The 24,731-nt window shown below is 49.0% G+C and overlaps 1 protein-coding gene across 1 annotated transcript; it reads right to left on the reverse strand.

Annotated features, from left to right (window-relative positions):
- Positions 1–1,193: 1,193 nt before the first annotated feature.
- Positions 1,194–24,402, reverse strand: LOC309546328 (folate receptor alpha-like). Its single transcript, XM_082245940.1, has 5 exons — positions 24,276–24,402; positions 12,311–12,452; positions 11,448–11,636; positions 6,286–6,421; positions 1,194–1,623 (listed from the first exon to the last, which is right to left on the reverse strand). The coding sequence occupies exons 2-5, from the start codon at positions 12,434–12,436 to the stop codon at positions 1,352–1,354; spliced, it is 723 nt and encodes a 240-aa protein (XP_082102066.1). The 5' UTR covers positions 12,437–12,452; positions 24,276–24,402; the 3' UTR covers positions 1,194–1,351.
- Positions 24,403–24,731: the final 329 nt, after the last annotated feature.

The raw sequence follows: 24,731 nt of genomic DNA on the forward strand, positions 1-24,731 counted from the left end.
TAGGGGGCAATGACACCACACAGCTGGAGTGCACTACCTATAATCTAATGGAGCGTCCACTAGGAGGCGATGACACCACACAGCTGGAGGGCACTACCTCTATATTCCAATGGTGCGTCCACTAGGGGTGGGGGCAATGACACCACACGACTGGAGGGCACTACCTATATAGTCCAAAGGAGCGTCCACTGAGGGGGGGGGGTGACACCACACAACTGGAGGGCACTACCTATATATTCCAAAGGAGCAATGACACCACACAGCTTGAGGGCACTACCTATAGTGTCCAATGGAGTGTCCAATGGAGCGTCCACTGGGGGGGGGGGGGGGGGGGTGGGTGAAACCACACAGCTTGAGGGCACTATCTATATATTCCAATAGAGCTTCCACTAGGGGGCTATGACACCACAGCACTGAGGAGCACTACCTATATATTCCAATAGCATGTCCACTAGAGGGGGCAATGACACCACACAGCTGGACTATACCATCTATAAATTCCTATAGAATGTCCACTAGGGTGGGGGGGCAATGACACCACACAGCTTATAATGTAATATTCTTGTCCATAGGAACATACGGAGAACACAGTCCAGGGATAGTAAACAAACTACTTCTAAGGAAGGTTATGGAGTTTGGGGGGGGGGGGGGGAATCTTCCCATAAGAGTCAAAAGACAACAAGAGCGCCCCCAGTGGTGGGCATCAAACTATGCAAGTCTCTGCTCAAAACAAAATTTTGGGTAGAGTCCCACTCTCATTTAGGGTGTAGACTGGTGGAGGGTGAATTCAAGCACTGGCCTCATATCAGAGTCTCAAGTAGTGAGGTTCCCAGTTCCTCCCACCAGCAGATCTGTAATGGTTCCCCCCCCCCCCCCCCGTTTAATTTTCTGGTGAATACAGAAAGAGGGGTAAGACTCCTTGCCAAGGAAGGTAGAGCCAGCAACATTATTTATTTATTTTATTTTTTTGAGACTCAGTGGAGGAGAATTTAGAAATCAGGAATGGATTTGAGCCTACAAGCGACAGGCAAGGGCAATGACTCCGCCTCTAATTGGTTGGTAAGGGTTCACCCAGTCTGCGCTCACCATTTTGTCATCAGAGGTGAGTGAAGCCTAGGTGCCCAGATCAAACTTAGCAGCATCAGTTCACTTAAAGTAAAACTCAGACTAAGTTGTCAGTCTGACAGCGGCGTCCGAGAAGCAGGAAGGTGCACAGGTGCGCATTCCTAGTCCTCTGCTACAACATTACATTACAACATAAACTCCGCTATATTTGCCATCATTTGACGCAGCCAGCTCTATGTATACATTCCCCGTGTCCTGCAATACAAAGCTCACATCCAGCCCGGCGTTACCATGCCCAGAAGACACAGAGAGGCGCCAGGAAGGCCAACAGGAACGGGCGAGGGGTTTGGGCGGAGTTCAGGCGGTCGGCGTAGTATTTGGCGACGGCCACGTTGGGGTTTTCCTTCTCGAACCAGATCTGCATGCAGAGCCCGCTGCCACGCTTGTGCGTCGTGTATTTGTAGGAGTTGCTCCAGACTTTCTCGCAGAAGTCCTTGGCGGAGGGAAAGACGTCGGTGAATTTTCGGCACCCCTTCCCAACCGGACACCGGTTCGACCCTGCTCGGGAAAGAAGGAGAAATAAAGGGGGGCTCTGCCCAGTGATATACAGTATGTGTGTATATAAATTGTCACAGGATATAACCCTGGAGGTCATATTGGAAAATAATAAAACTCTATAATATCTTACTGCCTGCAGAGACACTCGCCTCTACTGGGATCTAATGTCCCAGGTCCTTTCCCAGGTCCATGGCCACCAGCCCTTCTGGGGATTCACTCATTGGTGCCACTTTTAAATTGCGAAGAGTTGTGTGGCTCCGCCTTCCAACAATGTGTCACTACCCTTCAGCCGGGCTCTCCAGGTGCAGTACCTACCTGTATCCCCCGTGTCTCTTGTGTCCTTGCTGTATGCCTCCAGACCCTGGGCACCCTGTGTCTCCAGTGTGCCCCTTGATTCCAAATGGCCTCCCTGTCCATGTGTCATCTGGTTACTCTGGTGTGCCCAGCGATTCCAGTGGGGCCCCAGTCCCCATGTCATCTAAGGACTCCCGTGTGCCATAGTCCCTGTGTCATCTAGTGTCTCCAGCATGACCTTCTTGTCCCAGTCCCCATGCCATCTAAGGACTCCCATGTGCCCTAGTCCCTGTGTCATCTAGTGTCTCCAGTGTGCCCTCCTTGTCCCAGTCCCCGTGTTATCGAAGGACTCCAGTTTGCTCAGTGGTTCCAAGTGCCCCTCGCTGTCCATGTATCATCCAGTGACTCCAGGTGCGCCCCCAGTTCCCATATCATCCGGTGTCTCCAGTGCAAATTGTGATTTCAATTGCACTACTGGTCCCAGTCCTCATGTCATCCAATAACTCCTCCAGTGTGCCCATCTAAAGACTCCAGTGCTTTCCTCTCTGTCCATGTATCATCTAGTGATTTCAAGTGCGTCCCCCCCCCCCCCACTTCCCGTCTCATCTAGTGTCTCCAGTGCAAAGTGTGACTTCAAGTGCACTCCTTGTCCCAGTCCTCATGTCATCCAATAACTCCGAAACAAAAAGAGTGATGCTGAGCACCCTGCTCCTGCGCTCAGAACCAGGTCCTCAGGCTGCCTTTATCTTGGAAATCACACTTGACATCCAATATGGCTAAGCCTTGCTGCCCTCTACGACCGGGGTGGTCGAAAAACACTATAAATACAAACACAAAGAAAGGGCGCACCAGCCTAGCGCATTATCCTCAGCGGGCTTTTAATAACATAAGTTAAAATCAACTACTCACAAACATGCGTGATAAACCAGCATATCAATTCCAAAGAGCAGCATCAATAGAAAAGTCCAATGTCTCATGTAGACGGAGGGCTGACACGTTTCGAGGCCGTGCCTCTTCCTCAGAGCCTCAGGTTTGTGAGTAGTTGATTTTAACTTATGTTATTAAAAGCCCGCGGAGGATAATGCGCTAGGCTGGTGCGCCCTTTCTTTGTGTTTGTATTTACATCCAATAACTCCTCCAGTGTGCCCATCTAAGGACTCGAGTGCTTCCAGCGATTCCCTCAACCACCATGTATCATCTAGTAACTCCAATTGCACCCCCCAGTTCCTGTGTCATCTAGCGTCTTCAGTGCGCCCAGTGTCTCCAAGTACATTTCTAGTTTCCATATCATCTAAAAACTCCCATGCGCCCAGTGATTGCTGGGTATACTTCCTGTCCATGTGTCATCTGGTGACTCCAGTGCGCCCAGTAACTCCTAGTTTGCTCCCTATCCCAGTCCCCAACTCAATCGAAGAAATCCGATATGCCCAGTAATTTCAAATGCCCTCCCTGTCAACTTGTCATCTGGTGACTCCAGTGCGCCCAGTGATTCCAGTGTGGCCCCAGTCCCCAATTCATCTAAGGACTCCTGTTTTCCCTAGTCCCTGTGTCATCTAGTGTCTCCAGCATGCCCTCCTTGTCCCAGTCCCCATGTCATCGAAGGACTCTTCCAGTTTGCTCAGTGGTTCCAAGTGCCCTCGCTGTCCATGTATCATCTAGTCACTCCAAGGATGTCCCCCGTTCAAGTTTCATCTAGTGTCTCCAGTGCAAAGTGTAACGTCAAGTGTACTCCCTGTCCCAGTCCTCACATCATCCAAGTACTCCTCCAATGTGCCCATCTAAGGACTCCAGTGCTTCCAGCGATTCCCTTTCTGTCCATGTATCATCTAGTGACTCCAAGTGCACCCCCAGTTCCCATAAAATTTAGTGTCTGCAATGCAAAGAGTGACTTCAATTGCATCCCCAGTCCCTGTGTCATCTATCATCTCCAGTGCGCCCAGTAACTTCAATTACATTTCCAGTTTCCAGATCATCTAAGAACTCCTATGTGCCCAGTGATTGCAAGTACCCTCCCTGTCAACGTACCATCTGGTGTCTCCAGTGCACCCAGTAACTCCTAGTTCACTCCCTATCCCAGTCCCCAACTCAAATCGAAGAAATCCCAAATGCCCAGTAATTCCAAATACCCTCCCTGTAAACATGTCATCTGGTGACTCTGGTGTGCCCAGTAATACCAGTGCAGCCCCACTTCCCCATGTCATCTAAAGACTCCCATGTGTCCCAGTCCCCGTTGCATCTAGTGTTTCCCATGTACCCAAGGACTACAAGTGCCCCCCTTGTCCCAGTCCCTGTGTCATCTAAGGACTCCTCCAGTGTGCTCAGTGATTCCAAGTGCCCTCGCTGTCCTTGTGTCCTCTGGTGACTCCAGGTTCACCCCAGTTCCCATGTCATCTAATGTCTCCAGTGCAAAGAGTGACTTCAGGTGCCTTCCCTGTCCCAGTTCTCATGTCATCCAAGTGTGCCCATCTATGAACTTCAGTGCTTCCAAGTGCCCTCTCTGTTCGTGCTTCCAAGTACCCTCTCTGTTCATGTATCATGTGGTGACTCCAAGTGCACCCCTAGTCCCTGTGTCATCTAGTGTCTCCAATGCGCCCAGTGCACTCCCAGTTCCAATATCATCTAAAGACTCCCATATGCCCAGTGATTCCAATGCCCTCATCTGGTGACTCCAGTGCATCCAGTAACTCCTAGTTTGCTCCCTATCCCAGTCCCTATGTCATCTAAGGACGCCAGTGTGCCCAGTGATTCCAATGCCCTCGCTGTCCACGTGTCAAATGGTGACTCCAGTCCGCCCAGGGACTTCAAGTGAGCTCCCAGTCTCCACGTCATCTAAATACTCCAGTGATTCCAAGTGTCTTCCCAGTCCATGTGTCATCTAGTGCCTCTAGTGTCTCCAAGTGCACTTACAGTCCCCATATCATCTAAGGACTCCTATGTGCCCAGTAATGCCAAGTGCCCTTCCTGTTCACATGTTATCTGGTGACTCCGTTGCGCCCAGTAACTCCTAGTGAACTCCGAGTCCACGAGTCATCTGGTGACTCAAGTGCACCTAGTGACTCCTAGTTCACTCCCCATCCCAGTCCTTAACTGTTCTAAGGACTCCAGTGTGCCCAGTGATTCCCAAATGCCCTCCCTGTCCATGTGTCATCCGGTAACTCTGATGTGCCCATTGACTCCAGTGCAGTCCCCATGTCATCTAAGGAGTCCCGTGTGTCCCAGTGTTATCTAGTGTCTCCAGCGCACCCAGTGACTAGAAGTGCCCTCCTTATCATTGAAGGACTCCTTCAGTGTGCTCAGTGATTCCAAGTGCCCTCGCTGTCCATGTGTCATCTAGTGACTCCAAATGTGCCCCAGTTCCTGTATCTTCTGGTGTCTCCAGTGAAAAGAGTGACTTCCAAGTACCCTCCCTGTCCCAGTCCTCAGGTCATCCAAGAACTCCTCCATTGTGGCCCATCTGAGGACTCCAGTTCTTCCAAGTGCCTTCTCCGTCCATGTATCATCTAGTGACTCTACTGCGCCTAGTTACTCCAATAGTTCCCCCTTTCCCTGTGTCATCTAGTGTCTCCAGTGTCTTTAGGTGTACTCCTAGTCCACATCTCATTGAAGAACTCCAGCGTGCTAAGGGATTCCAAGTGCGCTCCCAGTTTCCATGTCATTAAAGGGCTCCAGAGTGCCCATTGATTCCAAGTGTGCCCTCTGTTTCCGTGTCACCTAGCGACTCCAATCCCAATCCCTGTGTCATCTAGTGTCTCCAGTGTCTTTAGGTGTACTCCTTGTCCACATCTCATCTAAGGACTCCAGCATGCCCAGCTGATTCCAAGTGTGCTCCCAGTCCCCATGTCACTTAAGGACTCCAGCGTGCCCAGTGATTCCAAGTGCGCCCTCTGTTCCCGCGTCACCTAGTGACTCCAGTATGCCCCCCCAATCCCTGCGTCATCTAGTGACTTCAAGTGCACTCCCAGTCACCATATCATCTAAGGACTCTCGTGTGCCCAATGACACCATGTGCGGTTCCATCCCCCATGTCATCTAATGACGCCATTGTGCCCCAAGTCCCTATGTTACCTTAGCATCTCCAGTGCACCCAGTGCCTCCAATTGCAGCCCCAGTCCCTGTGTCTAGTCTTTCCAGTTTGCCTAGTGACTGCAAGTGTGTTCCCATTTCCCATGTCCTATAGGGACTTCTCTCATCTAGTTAGTCTAGGTGGGCCTTCACATCATATGGTTCTAGTAAATCTAATGTATGGATTTGGTAAGGATGGATTCCAGATAATTGAAATTAGAAGCCATGCCCATGCAGTTTTATGGTGCGTACTCCCTGCTGTGGTGCGGGGCTGGTTTGGGGTGGACAGTAGATGGATCCACTCACCGGTGCTCCAGTCCCAGCCTTTGTGCCAGTTCTCCATACAGGTGTATTCTCCACTACAGTCTGCGTACCAGGTCTCACAGTCCTCGATACACAGGGGGACGTCCACAATCCGCTCCTTCCTCCAGCTCTGATCCACCTGCAATGGACACTTAAAGGGTTACTCCAAACAAATGTTTTATTGTATGGTAGATGCTGGAGCGTTCAGAATACATAACGGCATTAGGCCAGGGCAAGAGATGGGCAGGAGGGGCAGCTGCCCTGGACACGATGGGGATTTGGGGGGGGGGGGTGTTGTGCTAGAAGGGGTGATTGAGAGGAGATCGGTTTCTGTTAGGAAGGAGGATTTGAGGTGGAGGACTTGTGCTAGCAGGGATGATTGGGGGGGGGGGGGGGGATTAGTGCTAGAATAGAGGATTGCAACAATTGGTGACCCAGGAAGATGTGTGCAAGGCCACTGACTTTACAGTTTGCTTTCCTGCAGAACAGCTGGCATCAGGGCCCAACATCATGGGGCTCTGACCAACACCAACAGCAGCTTCGACCTTCCTGGGAGAAGAGGCAGCTGACCTTTCTCCTACACCACTAACTGGGACATGGGCGCTGACAACTGGACAGGGGGTCCAAGACCTTTGCCCCCACACCTGTGGCAGTTCCGGAGGCCCAGGGTGAGAAGGGAGAGGAGGTTGTTGTCCTCCCTCCCCAACAGTCAGTCAGAGCAGAGGAAACTGTCTTCCCTCCCCAGCCAGGATCTGTGCACCTGGGAAGGGGAGTCAGCAGCAGATGGTGCCCTAGAATGATGACACCAACCCAGCAGAAGAGCTGGCAACAGAGCAGAGTGTGCTGGCCTCTGCCCTCAACATACAAAAGATGGAGTTCCTGTGGTAGTGAATGGGACTACAGTCTTCACTTGTATATCCTAGGGATGCTGGACGGTCGGCCCAGATCCCCAACAGCCTGACGAAGTGAGCCCCACCACCCTGTCTTCTCTCCAGTGGCTGAAAGGACTCTCGGGAGAAGGGCCAGTCCACCCTTATCCCCAGCGGCGGGTATGTTCTACGAGAGAGGCAGAGGTTGGCTGGGTGAGTAACGCTGTTTTATGGACAATTTGTTTGGGGTACTGGGTGGGTGCAGACATTGGGAGGGCCCATGGAACACAGCCTACCTTAGAGAGGTTGGGAAAACCCCTCTCTCAGTCCCCTGGGCCCCTCTTATGTCTAAGTCACCCTGTGTCTATTAGGGACACAGGGTGACCAAGAAGCCCAGTCTGGCCTGCCCAAACCAGACTTCCACAGACTGATCGGCTATGAGAGCTCCATGCGCCCTGCCAGGACGAACTTACAAACTATGTGGAACTTTGTCAAGGAAGCTGCCATGATGGATTGACTCTTTGGGACTTGTTACCAGACAACTCAGGCACAGACCGGTTGGAGGTCTGGTACCTGGTTAGTCTACCATTGGGAGGGAAGATATGTGACGGTACTCACCATCACTGGGAGTGAAAGACAGATACTTAATGGACACTGAGAATATGGTTTGGATAACTTCAAATGGGAGAGTAATATCAACCATATCTCTCAAGAAATATGAAGATTTAATCCCACTTTACACTGCTAGACCTATAGCCTGTTGCCATGAAGTCTGTGATTCCGAAATATTCAAAGCAATGCTTAGATGTGTATTGAGATAATGTGTATTGTATTCCAGGAGCTCGAGGACGGAAAGTCTGCTACTTAATTGGCTCAGGTTGATTGAATAATTGTCATCTGTTAGTTGCTGAGTGGAAATAGTTGCTGAGTGGAAATAGTATACTGTTTGTGTTGGTTGTTGTTTAGATATGTTAATTATATTTCTGTATACAATTTCCTCTGCATAGGAATGTAATCAGGCAACCTCTGACCTGATGGGGTGGTTTGATCAGGAGGGGGATGTGTGAAACTGTTCAATTAAAGAGAGATTCCAGTACAAGTCAAGTTGTCGGCTAGTTTTGTATGTAGGGTGGCTGGGAAAATCTAGTATATACATGTTCAAGACTGTAGGAATATGGATTTGACCTGCCGTGGGGGGGGGGGGGGTATGCTCACAGGGAAAAATCTGAGGGGTAGAGGATTTGCACAGGGAGAGAAGGAGTTTGAGAGGATTTGAGGGGTGGAGAATATATGCTAGGAGAGGAAATTAGGGGGGGGGGGGGGAGGAGAGAGAAAAGAGAAGAGAAAAAAAAAAGAGAAGAGAAAAGAGAAGAGAAGAAAAGAGAAAAGAAGAAGAGAAAAAAGAGAAGAGAAAAGAAAAGAGAAAAAGAGAAAAAAAAAAGAAAAGAGAAGAGAAGAGAAGAGAAGAGAGATTTATGCTTGGGGGGGGGGGGGGGATTTATTCTCAGAGCAGAAAATCTTAGGGGTAGAGGATTTGCGCCAGGAGGGAGGAGGGGGGGGGGGGTTTACAGAATTACAGAACAGTGTACAGAAAGCAGTGGTCAGGAATATGCACAGCACAGTATATGACAAGCAGTGGTCAGAAGTATGCATTGTTCAGCACAGTGTCACATGCAGCGCCAGCGGTCAAGAGTATGTAATGTACAGCACAGTGTAGAAATAACAGTGGTGAGGAGTGTGTAATGTACAGCACAGTGTAGAAAGAACAGTGGTGAGGAGTGTGTAATGTACAGCACAGTGTAGAAATAACAGTGGTGAGGAGTGTGTAATGTACAGCACAGTGTAGAAAGAACAGTGGTGAGGAGTGTGTGATGTACAGCACAGTGTAGAAAGAACAGTGGTGAGGAGTGTGTAATGTACAGCACAGTGTAGAAAGAACAGTGGTGAGGAGTGTGTGATGTACAGCACAGTGTAGAAAGAACAGTGGTGAGGAGAGTGTAATGTACCGCAGGCGGCAGAATTTGGGGTTTTATAACATAAAACACAGTACTCTGTACACTGTGCTGTAGGTTACATCCTGCTGCACTCTGGACGCTGTGCTATACATTACATCCTGCTGCACTCTGTACACTGTGCTGTAGGTTACATAATGCTGCACTCTGTACACTGTGCTGTAGGTTACATCCTGCTGCACTCTGGACGCTATGCTGTAGGTTACATAATGCTGCACTCTGGACGCTATGCTGTAGGTTACATAATGCTGCACTCTGGACGCTGTGCTGTAGGTTACATAATGCTGCACTCTGTACGCTGTGCTGTAGGTTACATAATGCTGCAGGTTACATAATGCTGCACTCTGGATGCTGTGCTGTATGTTACATCCTGCTGCACTCTGTACACTGTGCTGTACATTACATCCTACTGTACTCTGTATGCTATGCTGTCTGTTACATCCTGCTGCACTCTGTACGCTGTGCTGTACATTACATCCTGCTGCACTCTGTACACTGTGCTGTACGTTACATCCTGCTGCCCCCTGTACACTGTGCTGTACGTTACATAATGCTGCACTCTGTACACTGTGCTGTACGTTACATCAGTGGCGTAGCGTGGGGGGTGCAGGGGGGGCCAGCCGCACCGGGCGCAACATCTGGGGGGGCGCATCTGCAGTGTCACTCTGTCTGTCTGACTCGGACATACACAGTTCACACACTGTCTGCGGCTGCCTCCATCTTTAGGCTGGGAGATGTCCAGCGCGGCCACCGTATGGCTGAAAATGGCGGGGCGGGGCGGGCCTGGACTGTGCCTCACCTGTTCATTGGTGTAGGGTGGGGTGGCGTTGCAAGCCAAGCCCCGCCTATGCTGCCTCTCCTCACTGCTCAGTCAGTTTAGCAGCAAGTGAGTCAGCAGCCTGGCGCTGTCAGAGTGGGTTTTTTTTTTTTTAATCACCTGAGTAGAGCTAGAGGTTCTATTAGGCTTCAAAAAAGGGTGGACCCAGGGCGCAGAGCAGTGTGCCCCGAGCCCACCCATTGTGTGACAATAGCGCATGAAAATTCGCTATTGTCACACAGATCCTCCTCCTGGCCAATCAGGAAACAGGTCCGAGACCCGCTTCCTGATTGGCTGAAAAGCGAACGCATGCCATTGGCCGAGGAGGAGGCAGGAGGACCCGAGGAGATTCGGGGAACTGAGGAGAAGCCGCTGCTGTAGGTAAGTCTCTCTGCATTGAAGGGGGCACGCTAGTTACTCTGCATTGAAAGGGGGCACGATGATCTCTCTGCATTGAAGGGGGGCACGCTGGTCTCTCTGCAATGAAAGGGGGCACGCTGGTCTCTCTGCAATGAAAGGGGGCACGCTGGTCTCTCTGCAATGAAAGGGGGCACGCTGGTCTCTCTGCAATGAAAGGGGGCACGCTGGTCTCTCTGCAATGAAAGGGGGCACGCTGGTCTCTCTGCAATGAAAGGGGGCACGCTGGTCTCTCTGCATTGAAAGGGGGCACGCTGGTCTCTCTGCATTGAAAGGGGGCACGCTGGTCACCCTGCATTGAAAGGGGGCACGCTGGTCACCCTGCATTGAAAGGGGGCACGCTGGTCACCCTGCATTGAAAGGGGGCACGCTGGTCACCCTGCATTGAAAGGGGGCACGCTGGTCACCCTGCATTGAAAGGGGGCACGCTGGTCACCCTGCATTGAAAGGGGGCACGCTGGTCACTCTGCATTGAAAGGGGGCACGCTGGTCTCTCTGCATTGAAAGGGGGCACGCTGGTCTCTCTGCATTGAAAGGGGGCACGCTGGTCTCTCTGCATTGAAAGGGGGCACGCTGGTCACCCTGCATTGAAAGGGGGCACGCTGGTCACCCTGCATTGAAAGGGGGCACGCTGGTCACCCTGCATTGAAAGGGGGCACGCTGGTCACCCTGCATTGAAAGGGGGCACGCTGGTCACCCTGCATTGAAAGGGGGCACGCTGGTCACTCTGCATTGAAAGTGGGCACACTGTAGCTTGATTACTGAAGGCCCCTTTCACACTTTTGTGACCTCAAAGTCGGGTTAGGGGGCGCAAATTACTTGCCTTGCCCCGGGTACTGACAACCCACGCTACGCCACTGCGTTACATAATGCTGCACTCTGTACACTGTACTGTACGTTACATAATGCTGCACTTGTGCTTTATATTACAATGCCCTAACCACTGTTCTCCGCTGTATATCCCCTTACACTCCTCACACTGTGCTGTACGCTGTGTTATACGTTACATTCACCATGGGTCTCAGCTGTCCATAGAAAGTCATTGCTCACCCATTGGATCCAGGGCCCCAGGTTGGGGGAGCACTCGTAGAAGCAGGTGTCATGGATGAAGTGCGTCTTGCATTTGTCGCTCATCGCCCCACAATGGTTCCAGTTGAAGTTGTAGAGGTCGGACTGGTCCTGGTGGGCGGCCTCGCTGACATTGGCTGTGCAGCACGCCTTCTCACTCCAGGGGGAGCACTGCAGGGGCAGAATGGTGGTCAGCAATGGTGGATCTAAACCCCTTTGCTCACTCAGACGTACCAACAGCCAGGCAATACGCATTTTCAGCAGAGGACACCACCATTAGCACCGCGGTCACCCCACTGATCAACCTCCACATGACTGCCCTCAATACCCCACTGATCAGCCTCCACATGACTGCCCTCAATACCCCACCAATCAGCCTCCACATGACTACCCTCAATACCCCACCAATCACCCTCCACATGACTACCCTCAATACCCCACCAATCAGCCTCCACATGACTGCCCTCAATACCCCACCAATCAGCCTCCACATGACTACCCTCAATACCCCACCAATCAGCCTCCACATGACTACCCTCAATACCCCACCAATCAGCCTCCACATGACTGCCCTCAATACCCCACCAATCAGCCTCCACATGACTACCCTCAATACCCCACTGATCACCCTCCACATGACTACTACCCTTAATACCCCACTGATCAGCCTCCACATGACTACCCTCAATACCCCACCAATCAGCCTCCACATGACTACACTCAATACTCTACTGATCAGCCTCTACATGACTACCCTCAATACCCCACTGATCAGCCTCTATATGACTACCCTCAATGTGTCTCTGATCAACCACGGATCTCCCCAATGTTTCTTTGTCCCTCACCTGGCCATACAAGTTGCCCTCCGGGCCGGGATCTTGCTTGTGGTGTTTGCCGTCCATACACTGATCCATGTAGTCAGCAGCAGACAGAAAGGAAATACATGCCAGAAGGACGATCCAGCGCAGCATGACTCTGCTATCAGGTCTGTAATTCACAACACAGGCAATCAAAGGGGTTCTGCACATTAGGAGGACACGGGTTGTCATGTTATCACTAACTGTAGCCTAGATACATAGTTAGTCAGGTTGAAAAAATGACCATCTAGTTCAACCAATAAAAAGGAGAAAAATAAATAAAATTATACAATCCCATATACACAATCCAATTTCCACAACTGATCCAGAGGAAGGCAAAAAAAAATCCACAGCAAAGCATGATCTCATTTGTTACAGCAGGGGGAAAAATCCTTCCTGATCATTAGATATTCCCTGGATCAACTTTACCTATAAATATTAGTACCCAGTTAAATTATGTACACCTAGGAAAGAATCCAGGCCTTTTTTTTTTTAAAGCAGTCTACTGAGCTGGCCAGAACCACCTCTGGAGGGAGTCTATTCCACATTTTCAAAGCTCTTACAGTGAAGAAACCTTTCTGTATTTAAAGACAAAATTTCTGCTCCTCCAGAAGTAAAACGTGCCCCCTTGTCCTCTGTGATGACCTTAAATTGAATAACAACGCCAAATTCACTATATGGACCCCCCTTATGTATTTATACAGGTTGATCATATCCTTCCTGATGAAGTCACGTGCCGGGACGTAACGCGTAGGACATCCCAAACCGGAAGTGATGTAGGAGACTGGCAAGACACTGTATACTTACACACAATAGAGTTTTTTTTTTTTTTTTGAATGTGCGAGGTAGTATTTTTTAATAAACGTACGGATTTTAAATGCTACACCAGGGAAGAGGACTTTCTTTTACCCATATATATGGATTGAGCGTGGGAGATGGAGTTTTAAAGGTGCCACACATTATACATTATATATATTATTCACTATATGGACCCCCTTATGTATTTATACAGGTTGATCATATCCTCCCTGATGAAGTCACCTGCCGGGACGTAACGCGTAGGACATCCCAAACCGGAAGTGATGTAGGAGACTGGCAAGACACTGTATACTTACACACAATAGAGTTTTTTTTTTTTTTGAATGTGCGAGGTAGTATTTTTTAATAAACGTACGGATTTTAAATGCTACACCAGGGAAGAGGACTTTCTTTTACCCATATATATGGATTGAGCGTGGGAGATGGAGTTTTAAAGGTGCCACACATTATACATTATATATATTATTCACTATATGGACCCCCTTATGTATTTATACAGGTTGATCATATCCACCCTGATGAAGTCACCTGCCGGGACGTAACGCGTAGGACATCCCAAACCGGAAGTGATGTAGGAGACTGGCAAGACACTGTATACTTACACACAACAGAGTTTTTATTTTTTTTAATGTGCGAGGTAGTATTTTTTAATAAACGTACGGATTTTAAATGCTACACCAGGGAAGAGGACTTTCTTTTACCCATATATATGGATTGAGCGTGGGAGATGGAGTTTTAAAGGTGCCACACATTATACCTTATATATATTATTCACTATATGGACCCCCTTATGTATTTATACATGTTGATCATATCCTCCCTGATGAAGTCACGTGCTGGGACGTAACGCGTAGGACATCCCAAACCAGAAGTGATGTAGGAGACTGGCAAGACACTGTATACTTAACACACAACAGAGTTTTTATTTTTTTTAATGTGCGAGGTAGTATTTTTTAATAAACGTACGGATTTTAAATACTACACCGTGGGAGATGACTTTCTTTTACCCCAATATATGGATTGAGCGTGGGAGATGGAGTTTTAAAGGGACCACCTCTAAGGATTATCTGAATACCTGGAACCAGGCTAGGATTGATGGATCATCATCCCAAACATTACAATCATAAGGCTTATTTGATTGCCTTTTAACCACTTTAGGACCGGAGGATTTTGCTGCTTTACGTCCAGGCCACTTTTTGCGATTTGGCACTGTGCGACTTTAACTGTTGCGCGGTCATGCAACGCCATACCCAAACAAAATTTACGTCCTTTTTTTCCCCCACAAACAGAGCTTTCTTTGGGTGGTATTTGATCACCTCTGCGCTTTTCATTTTTTGCAATATTAATCAAAAAAAGCAACAATTTTGAAAAAATAACAATATTTTTCTACTTTGACAGTTAAAAAATATCCAATATATTCAATTTTTGTCATATATTTAGGCCAAAATGTATTTAGCTACATGTCTTTGACAAAAAAATTCTCAATGAGCGTATTTTTAACCGCTTTAAGACCGGAAGATTTTACCCCATTCCTGACCAGGCCATATTTTGCGATTCGGCACTGCATTAATTTTAACGGACAATTGCGCGGTTGTGCGACACTTTACCCAAATTAAATTTATGTCCTATTTTTCCCCACAAACGGAGCTTTCTTTCGGTGGTATTTGATCACCTGTGCGATTTTTACTTTTTGCGCTATAAACAAAAAAAGAGCGACAATTTTGAAAAAATAACAATATTTTTCACATTTTTATATATGAAATTCCCCCCCAAAAAAATTTAAAAATCAAAAATTTTTTAACATTTTTGGCCAATTTGTTTTCTGCTACCTATGTTTGGTAAAAAAAAAAAAAAAAAAAAAAAAAAAAATCGCAATAAGCGTATTTTGATTGGTTTGCGCAAAAGTTATCGCAGCTACTAACTACGGGAAATTTATGTCATTTTTATCTTTTTTTTTTTTTTACTAGTAATGGCGGCGATCTGGGATTTTTAGCGGGATTGCGGCAGACAGATCGGAGCCCTGACTGACATTTTTGACACTTTTGGGGGTACCAGTGACATTACTACAGTAATCAGTGCTATACATATGCACTGTTACTGTAAAAATGACACTGGCAGGGAAGGGGTTAACTTTATTGGTGATCAAGGGGTTAATGTATGCCTGGTGCTTACTGACGTGTGCGGGGGGAGGCGGGGGGAGGGGGATTGTGTGACACAAGGACAGATCGCAGGTTGAGCTATGCTGAATCCTGTAATCTGTCCCTGCCTGTCACATAGGAGATCCGCCAGCTTTGTTTACACAAGCGGGCGGATCTCCTCACTCGATCCCCAACGATCGGGGAAGAGCGGCGGTCATCACCGCCGCTCCTCACCCTGGCCCGACTCCCGCTGTGTCTGAATACAGCGGGAGCGAGGCTCCGGTGGCACGCGAGCGCCGCCCACAAGGGGAGGAGTCCAGTGACGTAGACCTACGTCGCTGGACGATAACGAGTCACTTTGCCGCAGTACGCTCCATGTGAGCGGTCGGCAAGTGGTTAAGGGGGGAGTTCTGGGAGCATAGAGGTGTCACCAGGAGTTGAAAGCACACCAATCTATATATATGTAGCACGGTCCCCGTAGGGCTTGCTGTAGGAGGACTTGTTAGACCTCCTCTGATTACGAGCACACAGTCACTCAGGGACAGTCCACACATCCCTCCTTACTCCCAATGGCTCGTTTCTCAATAAACAGTGCAGGGGTGTCGGTTTTTAGTATTGATTGTGGAACTTGGATGGGAGAAGGGAATAGTGGGATACCCCCAACTGGAACTATGTACATTGGATAAGGACAACTCTCATTTGGCCTAACCAGATTGCTTGCGGAAGCCGTCTCACTACTTAAACCATACTGCCACATGAATGGAAAGGGTTAAGTCTCCCGTCCACCCACTCTTCTAGCTGCAGGGGTGGCCCCCCGCAGGTCAGGCCCCTTGACATAGATCTGTACTCACTGTACTGCAGAATCAGATCCTTCAGTGTCTCCCCTTTTTTAGTCAACTTCGCAGGACCTCCGGGTTCAGTTCTGCTCTAATTCTTTAGGCCCTCTGGTCGGCCACCTGGCACCTCTACAGAAAGGAGGCAGCTGCCCCCTCCCTCCGGGACTCCAGACGAAAGACCCCGAGCACATGTGCTACTGGCATTTATACAGTATCCCAGCATGCACCAAGGCACTTTCCTCTTCCAAATCACCAGGGCTGTATTAAATGCCTGGGCAGTCATTTGTCAGGTTTCCTTCCACTGTCCAACATGCCTTCCTATTGGACCATTGTGAAACACTCTGCAGATAGAACGAGTTGCACCTGAGCACAATGAGCAGACCTTACTAACAGATCCTGCTCTCTGGCAGACAGAGAACAATATAGATTTACCTGCAGTCCTTCTGGGAAGCAGACAGGACCCAAAACTATACTTTCTGGAGGCTTGCGAGGACACATCCCGGCCATAGAGCTCGGGGGTCAGGAGGACACATCCCGGCCATGGAGCTCGGGGGTCAGGAGGACACATCCCGGCCATGGAGCTCGGGGGTCAGGAGGACACATCCCGGCCATGGAGCTCGGGGGTCAGGACGACACATCCCGGCCATGGAGCTCGGGGGTCAGGACGACACATCCCGGCCATGGAGCTCGGGGGTCAGGACGACACATCCCGGCCATGGAGCTCGGGGGTCAGGACGACACATCCCGGCCATGGAGCTCGGGGGTCAGGACGACACATCCCGGCCATGGAGCTCGGGGGTCAGGACGACACATCCCGGCCATGGAGCTCGGGGGTCAGGACGACACATCCCGGCCATGGAGCTCGGGGGTCAGGACGACACATCCCGGCCATGGAGCTCGGGGGTCAGGACGACACATCCCGGCCATGGAGCTCGGGGGTCAGGACGACACATCCCGGCCATGGAGCTCGGGGGTCAGGACGACACATCCCGGCCATGGAGCTCGGGGGTCAGGACGACACATCCCGGCCATGGAGCTCGGGGGTCAGGACGACACATCCCGGCCATGGAGCTCGGGGGTCAGGACGACACATCCCGGCCATGGAGCTCGGGGGTCAGGACGACACATCCCGGCCATGGAGCTCGGGGGTCAGGACGACACATCCCGGCCATGGAGCTCGGGGGTCAGGACGACACATCCCGGCCATGGAGCTCGGGGGTCAGGACGACACATCCCGGCCATGGAGCTCGGGGGTCAGGACGACACATCCCGGCCATGGAGCTCGGGGGTCAGGACGACACATCCCGGCCATGGAGCTCGGGGGTCAGGACGACACATCCCGGCCATGGAGCTGGGGGGTCAGGACGACACATCCCGGCCATGGAGCTGGGGGGTCAGGACGACACATCCCGGCCATGGAGCTGGGGGGTCAGGACGACACATCCCGGCCATGGAGCTGGGGGGTCAGGACGACACATCCCGGCCATGGAGCTGGGGGGTCAGGACGACACATCCCGGCCATGGAGCTGGGGGGTCAGGACGACACATCCCGGCCATGGAGCTGGGGGGTCAGGACGACACATCCCGGCCATGGAGCTGGGGGGTCAGGAGGACACATCCCGGCCATGGAGCTGGGGGGTCAGGAGGACACATCCCGGCCATGGAGCTGGGGGGTCAGGAGGACACATCCCGGCCATGGAGCTGGGGGGTCAGGAGGACACATCCCGGCCATGGAGCTGGGGGGTCAGGAGGACACATCCCGGCCATGGAGCTGGGGGGTCAGGAGGACACATCCCGGCCATGGAGCTGGGGGGTCAGGAGGACACATCCCGGCCATGGAGCTGGGGGGTCAGGAGGACACATCCCGGCCATGGAGCTGGGGGGTCAGGAGGACACATCCCGGCCATGGAGCTGGGGGGTCAGGAGGACACATCCCGGCCATGGAGCTGGGGGGTCAGGAGGACACATCCCGGCCATGGAGCTGGGGGGTCAGGACGACACATCCCGGCCATGGAGCTGGGGGGTCAGGAGGACACATCCCGGCCATGGAGCTCGGGGGTCAGGAGGACACATCCCGGCCATGGAGCTCGGGGGTCAGGAGGACACATCCCGGCCATGGAGCTCGGGGGTCAGGAGGACACATCCCGGCCATGGAGCTCGGGGGTCAGGAGGACACATCCCGGCCATGGAGCTCGGGGGTCAGGAGGACACATCCCGGCCATGGAGCTCAGGGGTCAGGAGGACACATCCCGGCCATGGAGCTCGGGGGTCAGGAGGACACATCCCGGCCATGGAGCTCAGAGGTCAGGAGGACACATCCCGGCCATGGAGCTCGGGGGTCAGGAGGACACATCCCGGCCATGGAGCTCGGGGGTCAGGAGGACAGATCTGGGTTACAAGTCAACTGCCACCTAGACGTTATTTTACCGCCCTCTAGAGAGAAAAGACTATCTCTGCGAATTTATAACAGATAAAAAGTCGTTATTATATTTCTTTCATGACAAATATACCTATGTGATACCCTCAAAGATACCCCTGAAGAAGCGGCGGCAGTGCCGCGAAACATGTTGGGTTAATGGCTGTGGGCCACTACGCCTCCTGCACAAAGACCATCCATTGTGGATGCAACTGGGTATAAAGCATATACACCATCTACCCTTGTGTTAGGAGAGTATATATATTTGTATGATACTATATGGCTGTTTACTGTATATGCTTTTAATATAATTTAGTTTTGTACAGTATATTGTAATCCCTTTAATTACAGTATACTTTTTACTGTTGTTCAGAATAAAGTTTTTCTTGCTTTTTTACTATAAATAAATTTTCTTTATTTTTACTTTATATATCAATGAATACCTAAGCACCCCAATTGAAAAGTCCCCCTTGTGGCACCCCCAAGAAAATCTTTCACGTTACAATTTTACCGCCCTCGCTGGTAACAATGCAACTTCTCAATATTTTTTTTAACAGAATAGGGGCTATAAAGCAAGGTGACAACCCTATAAATAATCCATAATCCCAATTAAAATAAAGAATTGCCGATTTCCTCAGGTTTGATGGTCCTCGACCTGGCCGTTTGGGCTCCGGATCGGAATTAAATGTAACCACTTCAGCTCCGGAAGATGTTACCCCCTTTATAACCAGGCCATTTTTTTTTTTTTTTGCAATTCGGCACTGCGTTACTGTAACTGACAATTGCGCGGTCATGCGACGCTGTACCCAAACAAAAAAAAATAAATAAATTGATGACCTTTTCTTCCCCTACCAATAGTGCTTTCTTTTGGTGGTATTTTATCACCTATGCGTTTTTTTTTGTTTTGTTTTTTTTTGCACTATAAAAGAAAACAAAAAAAAATAATTTTTACTTTTTGCTATTGAACATATCCAATATAAAAAGAGGAAAAAAACAAAAACAAAATTTTTTACTTTTTGCTATAAAACACATCTAAAATAGAAAAACATAATATTTTTAACTTTTTACCAATAAAAAAAAAAACCCCACAATATTTTTTTATACTTTCGGCTAGAAAACTTATCCAATAAAAAAGAAAAAAAAAGAAAAAAAAAACTCAAAAAACAAACACAATATTTTTTACTTTCTGATATAAAACATCCAATAAAAAAATATAAAAAAAATAAAATAATAGGTTTTACTTTCTGAAACATATCCAATAAAAAAAAAACAATAGTTTTTTCTTTCTGATATAAAACAGATCCAATAAGAAAAAAAAACAATATTTTTTTACTTTCTGATATAAAACATTCATAATTGGATAAGTTTTATATCAGAAAGTAAAAAATATTGTTTTTTTTTCTTGTTTTTTTATTGAATAGGTTTTATTTTAGAAAGTAAAAAGTATTGTGGGGTTTTTTTTTTTGTTTACTTTCTGTTATACAAAACATATCCAATTAAAAAAAAAAATCAATATTTCTTCATCAATTTAGGCCAGGGGTCTTCAAACTATGGCCCTCTATTTGGATGCAAACTCACCCTAGGGTCTCCCGCATAGCGGAACGAATGCGTCGGTGCTCAGGCTGCAGCGCCCAGATGCTTGCAATTGCTTCCAAGTAAAGCCGGCACACAAATGCTTCGCTTTGATGCGATTTATTCCAGCATGACAGCAGTGTACAACATGGTAAAATCTAACGCGTTTCGGCTATGAGTAAGGCTACGAATTTTACCATGTTGTACACTGCTGTCATGCTGGAATAAATCGTATCAAAATTAAGCATTCGTGTGCCGGCATTTGTTACCATGGCCCTCCAGTTGTTCAGGAACTACAATTCCCATCATGCCTTGTCATGTCTGTGAATGTCAGTTTTACAATGCCTCATGGGTTGTGTAGTTCTGCAACAGCTGGAGGGCCGTAGTTTTGAGGTCCCCCGATTTAGGCCAATTTGTATTCTGATACATATTTTTGGTAAAAAAAAAAACCCAATAAGTGTATATTGATGTTATAGTGTCTACAAACTATGGGATGTTTTTTTTTTTTTTTACTAGTAATGATGGTGATCTGCGACTTATGGTAGAACTGCGACATTGCAGTGCACAAATCAGACACCTGACACTTTTTTGGGGACCAGTGACACCAATACAGTGATTAGTGCTAAAAGAAAAGTCAGCGCACCCAACTGTCCCGGATTTGGAGGGACTGTCCCGGATTTGGAGGGACTGCCCCGGATTTGCTCCCGCTGTCCCTCTTTCCTCCTCATTTTGGTCTGATCTATATAGTTGTATATAAAATGCATTACTTATGTATCAAAAAGGGTTTTACGGTGCTAAACTTTTCATCCAATTTCTAAAATTTCTACATGTTTACATTCCTAAGGCCAATATAAAGGCATAGTAGTGGTAAAAAAAAAAAAAAAAAAAAAAAAAAAAAAAATCACTTGCTGGTTTAACCAATAATTTTTTTTGTAGAAATCTTCTTTAAGGAGGGTGTGGCAGGGGGTGTGTTACCAGGGCCGTCTTTAACACAGGGCAAAAGGGGAAGCTGCCCTGGGCCCAGTCATTGTTGAGGGGCCCAAAGCAGCTGTCCCTTGAGCCTGCGCGGCCTGCAAATAGTTGATAGGTGGGTTTTGGAGGGCCCAAGAAAATATTTGCCCAGGGTCCAATCAAAAGACGGCCCTGGGTGTGTCCTATGCTTACATACTTTTGCTTATAGGTGACCCTTATTTCAATCTCAGAAAGTTGGGAGGTATGCAAAAATGCACTGTCACTGTACTAATGACACTGGCTAGGAAGGGGTTAACTTTAGGAGGCAAATAAAGGGTTAACTGCGTGCCTAGGGAGTGCTTTCTAACTGTGTGGGGGGGGAGGTGCTTGAACTGGGGGAAGACAGAGATCCGTGTTCCTGCTTAGCAGAAACACAGGATCTCTGTCTTCCCTTGTCACAAAGCAGCGGTCTGCCTGTCTCGGGAACAATGGGCGGGTCCCGGTGGACATCAGATCTGCTGGACCTGCTGATTGGCTCCTGCTGTGTCCAATCACAGGGGTAGCAAGTCACCGGCGGCGCCCGTGCGTACTGCCGACCCAAAAGCATGAAATGAGGTACCTGTACGTGATTGTGTGCCGAAGAGCCGCCGCCCCGCAGTATATGTGGTTGAAGTTGATGTCAAGCCAAAAAATGTTTTTACTTTTAATTTTTTTACTTTAATATTTTTTTATTTTATTTTTTATTTTTTTACTTTTTTAATTTTTATTTAATTTTTTTTACTGGTTATGATGAAAGGAGGGAGGGTCAGAACTCCTGTGGGGTGTTTACTGCTATCTAGGCTTCTGTTAGAGAGAGGTTCTCATTTCCTGTCCTGGTGACAACATTTTTCCAGACAGGAAGTGAGCGGAAATCTGCAACAGAAACAGAAATTCAAATCCAAACAGGGGATTTCGTTTCACATATTTTTCTGAGAAATAAAAAGAAAAACGCATGTTTCTGTCTGTATTGCTTTTGAAGAATTCAACTTATTTCCTATCTGGTTCAATGTTTTCACCAGGACAGGAAGTGAGAGGAAATCTCTCTAACAGAGGCAACTGAAACCTGACAGGTGTTCCCAATTATTATCCACTCAAAAGGAAGAAAACATTTTTTAGCTATAAATATAGACTAAAAATAAGCAATTGTTAATTAAACAGAATAATAATCTTTGGCCACTGGATTGTGTTTAATATTGTATAATGGGAGGACAGAGGTACAGGAGACGGTCAGAGACTGCAGACATGGTGCAGGAGACAGTCAGAGACTGCAGACATGGTGCAGGAGACAGTCAGAGACTGCAGACATGGTGCAGGAGACAGTCAGAGACTGCAGACATGGTGCAGGAGACAGTCAGAGACTGCAGACATGGTGCAGGAGACGGTCAGAGACTGCAGACATGGTGCAGGAGACGGTCAGAGACTGCAGACATGGTGCAGGAGACGGTCAGAGACTGCAGACATGGTGCAGGAGACGGTCAGAGACTGCAGACATGGTGCAGGAGACGGTCAGAGACTGCAGACATGGTGCAGGAGACGGTCAGAGACTGCAGACATGGTGCAGGAGACGGTCAGAGACTGCAGACATGGTGCAGGAGACGGTCAGAGACTGCAGACATGGTGCAGGAGACGGTCAGAGACTGCAGACATGGTGCAGGAGACGGTCAGAGACTGCAGACATGGTGCAGGAGACGGTCAGAGACTGCAGACATGGTGCAGGAGACGGTCAGAGACTGCAGACATGGTGCAGGAGACGGTCAGAGACTGCAGACATGGTGCAGGAGACGGTCAGAGACTGCAGACATGGTGCAGGAGACGGTCAGAGACTGCAGACATGGTGCAGGAGACGGTCAGAGACTGCAGACATGGTGCAGGAGACAGTTAGAGACTGCAGACATGGTGCAGGAGACAGTCAGAGACTGCAGACATGGTGCAGGAGACAGTCAGAGACTGCAGACATGGTGCAGGAGACAGTCAGAGACTGCAGACATGGTGCAGGAGACAGTCAGAGACTGCAGACATGGTGCAGGAGACAGTCAGAGACTGCAGACATGGTGCAGGAGACAGTCAGAGACTGCAGACATGGTGCAGGAGACAGTCAGAGACTGCAGACATGGTGCAGGAGACAGTCAGAGACTGCAGACATGGTGCAGGAGACAGTCAGAGACTGCAGACATGGTGCAGGAGACGGTCAGAGACTGCAGACATGGTGCAGGAGACGGTCAGAGACTGCAGACATGGTGCAGGAGACAGTCAGAGACTGCAGACATGGTGCAGGAGACAGTCAGAGACTGCAGACATGGTGCAGGAGACGGTCAGAGACTGCAGACATGGTGCAGGAGACGGTCAGAGACTGCAGACATGGTGCAGGAGACAGTCAGAGACTGCAGACATGGTGCAGGAGACGGTCAGAGACTATTATTTCCTGTCTGGTTCAATGTTGTCAGCGGGACAGGAAGTGAGAGGAAATCTCTCTAACAGAGGCAACTGAAACCTGACAGGAGACGGTCAGAGACTGCAGACATGGTACAGGAGATCGTCAGAGACTGCAGAGATACTACAGGAGATCGTCAGAGACTGCAGAGATACTACAGGAGATCGTCAGACTGCAGAGATACTACAGGAGATGGTCAGAGACTGCAGGAATAGTACAGGAGACAGTCAGACTTCAGACATACTACAGGAGATCGTCAGAGACTGCAGACATGGTACAGGAGATGATCAGAAACAATACATTTATATATTATAATTTATATTATATAGATGATAAAAGATCAGAGGGACAAAAGGAAGATAAGAAAATAAAATGTAACTTCTAGAAGAGGGTCTAGGTCTAAGTAAGGAAAATACAGACTGCTGTCCGCAGGGGCCCCATGGGGCCCCATAATAAATATGAAAAGGGCCTCAGGCTGGGCCCCCAGGACAATAAATTCTCGGTGTGCAGAATGTTTTCCCCTTCAGCTAATCCTGAACACAGGTCCCGGGGTCATGGAACGGGAATTCTCAGGGTCCGGGGGAATGCTGAGACTTGTAGTCCATGAATAGTTGCAGGGAGGTGGATCAGTATTAGGCTGGCCATAGTAACGGTCATGGGGGTATGGGGGGGGGGGGGTTGGGGGAAAGTGATAGCAGGCAAGGAGGGCCCCGTGGAAAGGTAGTCATGTAAGTGGTCACAGCGTACTCACCGGCCGGTCAGATCCTGAAGAAAGTGCGACGGAGGAATTTGGCAATGACTTTTCCCGGAGTCTTATCTCTCCTGGAATCTGCAGAGTAGTGAAAAGGCCGCAGAGTATTAACCAGACTCCCAACCGGGAACAAAGGGCGCTCTGAGCCAGTAATCGCTCGGGTTAAAGTGTACCCACACCTGGGCGGCCACCTACTGCGCAGCCACAGAGTTAAAGTGGAACATGAACGAAGAATGACCTGTACAATGCAGGGTATCAGTTTCATTAAACGCAGCAATTTTATTTTTTTGACCCCCCCCCCCCTGTAACATTACCTGTTGATCCTGCCAGTAGATCCACTATTTTTTCCAGAACGGGCCAAGCTGTCCGGGAAATATGAGTAAATAATATTGCTGCGCTAAGTGAATGAACATCAAAATTAATCGCTTAGTGTAAAATGATAAACAATGTTACCAT

The sequence above is a fragment of the Pelophylax lessonae genome (assembly GCF_965119305.1).
Source record: "Pelophylax lessonae genome assembly, chromosome: 2".
Lineage (NCBI taxonomy): Eukaryota > Metazoa > Chordata > Amphibia > Anura > Ranidae > Pelophylax > Pelophylax lessonae.

Excerpts from the sequence above, each read along its gene's own strand:
- LOC309546328 (XM_082245940.1), bottom strand. The coding sequence starts at position 12,436 with ATGCTGCGCTGGATCGTCCTTCTGGCATGTATTTCCTTTCTGTCTGCT. Across the intron at positions 6,422-11,447 it reads TGGGGCCCTGGATCCAATGG|GTGGATCAGAGCTGGAGGAA; the intron begins GTGAGCAATGAC and ends TGTCCATTGCAG. Across the intron at positions 1,624-6,285 it reads AGGCTGGGACTGGAGCACCG|GGTCGAACCGGTGTCCGGTT; the intron begins GTGAGTGGATCC and ends TTTCCCGAGCAG.